Source organism: Electrophorus electricus, chromosome 6 (assembly GCF_013358815.1).
Source record: "Electrophorus electricus isolate fEleEle1 chromosome 6, fEleEle1.pri, whole genome shotgun sequence".
NCBI classification, from domain to species: Eukaryota; Metazoa; Chordata; class Actinopteri; order Gymnotiformes; family Gymnotidae; genus Electrophorus; species Electrophorus electricus.
Window position 1 is genome coordinate 12,014,465 of NC_049540.1, and position 8,834 is coordinate 12,023,298.

General features: G+C 52.1%; 1 protein-coding gene across 1 annotated transcript in view; it reads left to right on the forward strand.

The window, feature by feature from the left end:
- Positions 1-8,834, forward strand: part of spns2 (spinster homolog 2 (Drosophila)) — a 65,436-nt gene that overhangs the window by 44,803 nt on the left and 11,799 nt on the right. The window contains exons 5-10 of the mRNA XM_026998551.2: positions 14-80; positions 1,928-2,070; positions 2,498-2,650; positions 2,981-3,170; positions 5,460-5,525; positions 6,112-6,210. Coding sequence (XP_026854352.2) covers positions 14-80; positions 1,928-2,070; positions 2,498-2,650; positions 2,981-3,170; positions 5,460-5,525; positions 6,112-6,210 — 718 coding nt within the window. The remainder of the gene's footprint in view (positions 1-13; positions 81-1,927; positions 2,071-2,497; positions 2,651-2,980; positions 3,171-5,459; positions 5,526-6,111; positions 6,211-8,834) is intronic.

Below are 8,834 nucleotides of genomic sequence, written 5' to 3' on the forward strand. Positions count from 1 at the left end.
CTCCCTGCTGTAGCGGCCTCGGCTATATCCTGGGATCCAGTGCTAAGGATGCAGCAGGAGACTGGCACTGGGCCCTGAGGGTAAGGTCCAACCCTGTGTGTGTGTGTGTCTGTGTGTGTGTGTGTGTGTGTGTGTGAGTGATTTCAATATACCAGAGTACTGGAAAAGGAATGCACACTCAAGACACACACACACGCACACACACACACACACACACACACACACACACACACACACACACACACACACACACACACACACACACACAAAATTCTCCTCTCCACATCCGATCCCAAGACACCCGTCAAACCCAGAGCACACAGGTGAATCCCAAATACCTTCGTGCTGGGTAAAAAACACCCAAAAACCCAGCACACTCACACTCTTTGTAGCTTCTACAAACCACGCCAACAGCCAGGTGAACCGTCGCCACCGTGATGGACATGTCCGATCTCCACTCCTGACACTCTGCTAGGGACCCACCGCGTCCGCCCACCCAATGGTAGACCACCCCGTTTGATGGAGCAAGGGGTGACTGTGCAGGACACACGCACAAAAACCTCGACTGTCTCGGTACATCACGGCCACCTTACCGAAACCCATGCGCTGAATACCCCCTGCGTAACACTAACAGCTGGCGTTAGAGACACTCCTGAAGATGGGAGGCCTTGCACGGAAGCGCTAAAGATTCTTCCCCACCTTGTTAGCCCCGCCCCCTCCTTTAACCCGAACAGGCGAGCGCTAAAGGTGAGCACCAGGCGGGGGCATGGCGACTGTAACTGGACGGGAGCTCTCGCAGGCCACAGTGGCAGTGTGGCGCGCGTCTCGGCGAGGGTTGGGCTGAAGCCAGCGTACCGCGGCACCTCCGTGGCGGCGTTCCAAGGCCGCCCCATTTTTGGTGAAGTGTGCCAGCATTGTTAATCCTCGACAGCGTTCCAAACAATCAGAGGAGGAGGGGCTTGTACCAGCCATATCCTTCCTCGCGGGGGAAAATACTCGGCCAGGCTTTCCGCTTGTTGAGCTCCTCTCGCAGACGCTCTCCGGCCTTCCTCCCCTAGCGAGAGCTGTCACTCTTATCCGGAGCCACTTACCCATGGATCAGTGTGACAGCAGGTGTGATCCCTGGGGAAATGAAGCCCTGACCCTGGTGTAGCCAGCACCTTGCGCTGACCTGCAGGTTGGCAAACGGTGGTGAAGGGTGAGACACTGTTGGCGGGGCCTCCTAGGCGATGAGTTAAGGGCAGAGGGAGATGAGAGAGAGACACTAGTGAGACAAGAATGAGACAAGAGAGCGCTCACGCAAAGCCTTGTCGTGCTGGTGTGTGTAGGCAACTGGTGCAGAGTGCAGATGAGGCCCTCCGCCAGTTTATAAAGCAGCAAACTAGGAGGGAGAGTAACCATGTACATGTGCCCGCACACGCACACACGCACACACACACACACACACGTGCATGGGAGCAGAGTATTACAGTGGCATGAAAGATCTGCAGGAGGATTCCATTTGACAGAAGAAATTGGTTTTGCTTTCACGAGATGGACCTTGAAAAAAGTACTGACACGCACACACGCGCATGCACACACAGACACACACGTGCACGCACTCACACATACACACTGCTGCAATCATTGTAAAAGATGATAAAGGAGATAATGGTGTGGTGGACTGCAGCTGCTTTTAGACACACGCACACACAGACAGAGAGAGAGAGATGGAATTACAGAGTCTCCTCAACCTGACCGACTCCTTCACATAAGTGAGCAGCACCTACAGTTACCAACTCACAATCAAAACCCATCTACACAGCCCAGTTAAAACACACCCAAGTCCACTCAGCCCTGACACCAGACGCCACACACAGCCGGCTCAGACCTCGGTGAGGGGTCCCGTCAGCTAGTAATGCCCTTGACCCATGTCTCCGCCCTGTAGGTGTCGCCTGTTCTGGGCATGACGGCGGGCGCGCTCATCTTCTTGTTCGTGCCTGAGCCGAAGCGAGGCAGCGCTGACCAGCCCGGCGGCCGCCTCAGGACCCGCACCTCCTGGGTGTGTGACATGAAGGCCCTCGGCAAGAAGTAAGACACGGAGCGGGCGTGAGAGCAGGGGAATGGGGGGTGGGCGGGGGGTGGGGCTGGGTGGGTGAGGAAGGGGTACGTTAGGGGCAGCGAGACTGAGGATTAAAATAATACACGAGGGGAAGAGAGGCCTCAAGAGAGTAGTTAGAGCGGAGTTTCCCGATCCAGTGCCCACGAGACGGTCCACAGTTTAGCTGCAGCCCAGCAACCCGCACAGATGACACAACCAAGCAATTACGAACTGAATTCCTTGGAAAGGTGTGCTGGGTGTTGGCTTAGAGAGATAACGTGGACCGTCTGCCGGGCCCCAAAGACTGACTAAAAAGTTCTGAAATATGAGAAAGGGGACAGAGAGAGGGAGAGAAAGAGAAACAAATGGCTTGTTCTGTGCTCATTTTGTGCTCCTTCTGTTTGTCGCGCGCATCAGCCGCAGCTACGTGTTCTCGTCGCTGGCATCGTCCGCCGTCTCCTTCGCCACGGGTGCCTTCGGCATCTGGATCCCCCAGTACCTGTTCAGAGCTCAGGTGGTCCAGAAGACTGCGCATAGCTGCACCGAGCAACCCTGTAGCAGCAAGGACAGGTAACGGCACATACACACACACACACACACACACACACACACACATACACACACACACATACACACACACACATACACACACACATACACACACACATACACACACACACACACACACACACACACACACACACACATACACACACACACACACACACACACACGCACACACTCACACGCACACACGCACACACACACAGAGAAAGAGAGCGAGCAAAGTGTCCTCTCTTATTGCTGCATTGTCATTCATTTGCCTTCTGTCGTGGATGCCACAGCGAAAGCACGGATCAGAGCCACCCTCATGCTGCCTTATTTTCTTCCCCCACTCAGCCTGATCTTCGGCGCCATCACGTGCGTGACGGGCTTGCTGGGCGTGGTGATCGGCGCGGCGACCACACGCTTCTGCCGCCAGAAGACGGAGCGGGCCGACCCGCTGGTGTGCGCAGTCAGCATGTTGGGCTCGGCCATCTTCGTCTGCCTCATCTTCGTTGTGGCCAAGATGAGCATCGTCGGGGCATATGTGAGTGCCGTACAGAAGGGGGCTGGGCATAACTGAAACTGGGGCATCTACCTCAGTGGACTCACTGGGCACCAGGACCACAGTCAGTCTAAACGTCAGATGCATTGACGCAGTGATGTTGAAACCCAGTCGTCTGACTGGGACTCCGTGCGATAAGCCTGCTACGGGAAGAGTATAACTCTATAATCATAGAATCGTATAATTCCATATATTTCTAAAAAAGTTGAACTTTGTGTGTAAAATGTGCTGAGGGTCACTGAGGGCTGCTGGGTTGGGAAAGTCGAGGCACAGCGCGGCGAGGCACAGTGCAGCTAGACCCCGTGGAATTCAGACATGAGTCTCCTCACTCAACTAACGCACGGCGCGAAGCCAGGAAACGGCTGCAGTTCTAAGGCCGCCCGGAAGAACAACGGACTTTGTGTTTCTGTCTGTCTTTCTTTCTTGACACCTCTGACCTCCGACAAAGGAGGAAACATTCTGCCACACGGCCTCTCCCGCGCCGGCCGAGCGAGACAATGCCGTCGGAACGGGACTGTCGACACTCAGAGAAATGCAAAACTCCGGTGGAGAGAGAGCCTGGCGTTCCCATGCGAGAAAAAAGTGTGATTAAAAGGCTGGATATTAAAAATGCTTTTAGTGGCTCTTGCTGCTCAGGCCTGAGTGAACCTGCTCGCTTTAAAGTGCCCCGTAGTATACGTCCGCCAGACGTCTGGATCAGACAGTCTTCCCCGCAAAAGACTTTAAACGCATACTGCGCCTTGAAAATGGGACATTTTTTAATATTGATGCAGCCATGCTGTCCATCACGTTCATAGAGAGAGATCATGTGACTTCTAAAATGCACGGCAACAGAGAGAGCACGTGGTACCTGAGGCGATGAGGTGCTAAGGTTACTTGCGTCTCCTGTGAGAGCAGGGGGTCAGATTGCTGTTGGACTTGTCAGCTGCTACAAAATGCCTGACTCGGATAACACTGTGGTTCCATTTTCCTCCGTGAAACGTGAGTCTCTGCACATCTGAAACCATAACGTAACAATGTAAAGTGTGTAACGTAGCAAGGCACGGTAGCCATGAGGCTCTAGCTACGTCTTCATTTAAGATGCTGGTTGCAGGTTCTAGAATGTTCCATCTGAGGATTTGGCTGTAATTGTGCCCCTACTGTGGAGGAGTAACATTAAACAAGGAATCCAAACCTTTGAGTGGAAGAAATGTGATGGTGACAGATGTTGAGTGTAGGAATGTGACAGAGACAGATACGCCTATCATAGCATATAGGGTAAGCACGAGACAGACAGAGAGCGAGAGAGACAGACAGACAGAGAGAGAGAGGTCCAGCAGAAACAGATGCCATCTTGCATGCAGACTGTCAGACTGTCTGATCAGACTTCATCCCTTCACTGCAGTCCAGCAGGGATTATAGTCCCAGTCTGTCTGTCAGTCATGGTGTCTAAACTTCTCCTAACACAGACACACGTATGCAAACACACACACGCACACACGCGCACACACGCGCACACACACACACACACACACACACACACACACACACACACACACACACACACACACACACACACACACACAAATATACCCTTCCCCTTCTCAGTCTGTTCATTCCAACTCAGCATTTCCCTAAAACAGACTCCGTACAGGCACAAATCTGTAGGAGACAGAAGCGTCGCGCCGTGGTCCCATTCTGGAATGTTCTGCTCCCTCCCAGCACCTCATCCACCCTCTCTTCCAGTCCCGTCTCTGCCGCCAGCCGTGTCTGCTCCTCAGAGACACACACACACACACACACACACACACACACAGACGCTGCCACGCCGCGCCGTTCCTGTATAGTCGCGCTTTAATTCTTCGTTAAAGCAGCTTAAAGGCCCCAGGAGGCAGCCCGGGCTGAACGCTGATGAGACGTTGACGAGACGCTGGGGAGACACCGCACCCCTTCCTTCTGAGGCTGAAGGAGAGTCTGTCGAAATGTCTGAGCTCATGTTAAGCTCAGGGGTTCCTCCATCGAGCTTGCTGACTGCCTGCCTCAGTTTGACAGTGTGGACAGTAAAAGAAAAGGAGTATTACATTCCAAGTGAATGCAGCCTCAGTGTAATAGCATGTTTTCATGTTCCAAAACAGTTTTGTGGGGTTTTTTTTTTATGGTTTGGTGGATGGGGAGAAGCTAATTCTGTCACTAACCTACAATATCAGAATATTCTCCGCTGAAGGAATCAACGGTGTGACTGGAAGTGAAGGCTCATTAACCTTACATATAATCTCCCTCCTCCTCCCTTAGATCTGTATCTTCATAGGAGAGACGCTGCTCTTCTTGAACTGGGCCATAACGGCGGACATTTTAATGGTACGTTCCGGAAGCTTGTGCGACAAAGCTTCCAACGGGGAGACTGTGAGGGGCTGAAAGGTGGCCGGTGGTCTTCTTTTAGGAGCAGGGGGCCCAGCTGACCAGGACAGGTGGGGCCTGTGGTGAAACCACGGCCCCCTGATGGAGCCTAATGAGAACACCACTTGCGAAAAAAAAGGAGAGACCATGTTTTTGTGTCTGGGTGATGAGAGGAGATTGATGGAGGTGTGTGAGTAAGGGAGGGAGGGATAGAGAGAGAGGGTGAAGTTGACTGACCTTAAAGAAGTAGAACTTCCTGCAAAACACCAGGGCCAGCCGACCTCTCGTCCTGCCCAACAGAAAGGCACAGTTGAGTGTGTGTGTGTGTGTGTGTGTGTGTGTGTGGGAGGAAGGTATAGAGGGGACTGTTTTAGAGGGCCCCTAGCCAGAGCACAGTTTTCCGTGGGCTCCATACTGCCAGCCTGTTCAGCTCAGAGTGACAGTGTATGTTGGATTTATTTGGTTCATGACCATAAATCGTAACCTCCTTCACCCTGGTCTTTAAACCTCTCTCTCTCTCTCTCTCTCTCTCACACACACACTACAGTACGTTGTCATACCAACAAGAAGAGCCACTGCAGTTGCCTTTCAGAGCTTTACTTCCCATTTACTAGGAGATGCTGGGAGTCCGTACCTAATAGGCCTGGTAAGACTCTTTGTCTCTCTTTCACACACACACACACACACAGACACGCCCATTTACACACCACCTGGTAAGAATCCCTCCCTCTCTCTCACACACAACCCCTTCCCCACAGTAACATGAAAGACAAGCATATGAGAGTGATGGATCTGATGTAAACGATTCAATTCAGTGAAACAAAGTGGTAGCCAGCAGCCCTTGGGTCACAGGGCCACAGCGGGCCACAGACTGGTGAGTCGAGGGCTGTAGCAGCTTCAGTTAACGGCCGCATTCTCCAGGTGAACAGACCCGTGACCTTCAGAACCAGAATGCCGTTGGAGATGCAGGCTTTGTCTGTTCCATGATATAGTGTGACTCACTGGGCTCTCGCTGCACTGTGGCATTCCACAAGAGCAGATGAGTGATGTTTAGTGGCGCTTTTGATAGCAGACACCATGCTAACGTCGTAGACGTCCACTGCTAGCTCTGTATGACCACAGATGATCAGTGAATGATTATTTAGAACAGTACACAAAGTCCATTATTCACACGCAAAGGCTGCAGACAGGTTGGGGGATAATAAGGATGAGAAGGGAAAGTTTCCTGTCCATGTGTTCATTTCCTCTGGTCAGTCCAGTCTGTGCCTCACAACATCACCCTTGGCCAAGCTGCATCTCAGTAGGAGTCCAGACCTCCCCACCTCACCCCCCAAAAGATGACAATTTCCTGCTTTTGACCACGTATCAGACAATGGGTCATCATTCCAGGCTCCCCACGCCCAATGTTCTTGTACTTTTCCTCGGCTATCGGGAGGAAAAAGACGCTTCAGGCCCAACATTGTCACCTATAACGGGCCAGATAAACAAATCTTATCCTTATTATATTAGAAACAGTAGATGTGGTAAACTGCCACTTCCTGCCGTACACGAAAAAAGCTCCCTGCACCCCTGTACCGCCCCCCACACACCGCCCCCTGCCGACTCCCGTTCGCTGTTCCTGACATTCTGAGCTGGAATGTTGAAAGCCACTCCAAGTTAAACAGAAACTCCTGGACATGCTCTGTACAGGGTCATGACCCCTGCCGTGCACATAGCATGCCTGCTAGCCGACTGTGGCCCTGACTCCATTGTTTCACTCACTCCTTGCTCTGTCGAAACCCCTTCCGCGCGATAACGACGCCGCATACAGGATCTTGACCCCTGGAGCGCACACAAATATGTATACAGCTCGCACGCGTGCGCGCACGCACACACACACACACACACACACACAAATGAAAATAGGGAGTCTGACTTGAGCATAATAAGATGGGTACATGGAACAGTCTCTCAGAATTACTCAAACGTGTGAACCACAGATGAACTGCAGTGTTTATGATTAACCGGGTCCTGGGTTATGTACTACTGCACTTTTGCAATATGCTCTGCAGGGCTGTATTAACCGATAACACGCAGAGCAGTTTCATTTGTCTTCTCGCACTACAAGAACGGCTTCGAAAACGTGCCGAAAGAGATTTAGAAAGGGCGCCCACCTGCTAATGGAGTCAGCTCGCTTGAGGGATTAGCTAACGAAGACAGAGGCCCGGTGCGCACTCCCATTTCCTGGTGGTGACACAACAGGACAACCATAGCAGGCCACAGGCCACTCGAGAAGACAGCGGCTAGATAAGGCCACAACAAAGACACATGTTGTCTATGCCCCTTTAGCTCCCCAGAGACTGGGCTTATAACACTGAGCACTCAATTATGTAATACGATACGCTAATCATGACAAATTTACCCAAGTGTTAGGAGCATACTGAGCACGCACCAGTGGCTTACGCCATCTGCCGAATCTCACTGCTCCGGAGACTTACGCTCTTCCGAATACTGAGCAATGTGTCCCGCGTCGGAGCAAAGACTGAGCCAAGGCCGCTTTCCGTTGTCGCTCGGCAGGTGAGCCGGCACGTGCTAGTCCCGGATGCTTCCGGAAAATGCTCTCCTTTCCCTTCAGATGAGCGGCCCCCGGCCAATGCCGGCTAAGTGCAGGAAAGCCTCACACGTATTGGGCCCACTGGGCACCGCGCGTCAGCCGGGCCTGGACCGATTCACCCCACACGCCAGCTGGGATGATGTGCGGATGGTGGGGGGCGGTGGCACACGGAGCACACAAGCTGCCCTCAAGCTCTGGAACGGAGCGAAAAGAAAGAAAGTGAGAAAGAACGAGCCAAACCGAGGAAAACGGGCCTGGACTGTACATCTCCTGACAGAGCCCGCGTTAGTATGCTCAGCTCCCGACAACAGTGTTGTAACACTGTAAGATGGACCAGCAAAAAAGCCTTTTCTGCAGTGTTAGCCAAAGACCCCGGTGCTAAGTCTGAGGATTCTTTGCTGGTATTCCTCGGTTCTGTTCGAGAAGTGCAGTTGGCTGATCAGCCTTAGAGCATCTGTGCTATGAAAATGGACAAATAGACTTTATATAGAGCACATAAACTGGGGGGGGGGTTGAATAATTAATTAAAAAACATTACCAGAAAATGCCTTATTTCAGTTCTAAGTGGTGAAAAACATCCGTATAAGCTCATTTGTAATAACTGCTAAAGCAACATAGCTTTCAGCATTCAGTGGCAGTGTAATGACCTCAGAACTAATATATCGCAAATAATCTAC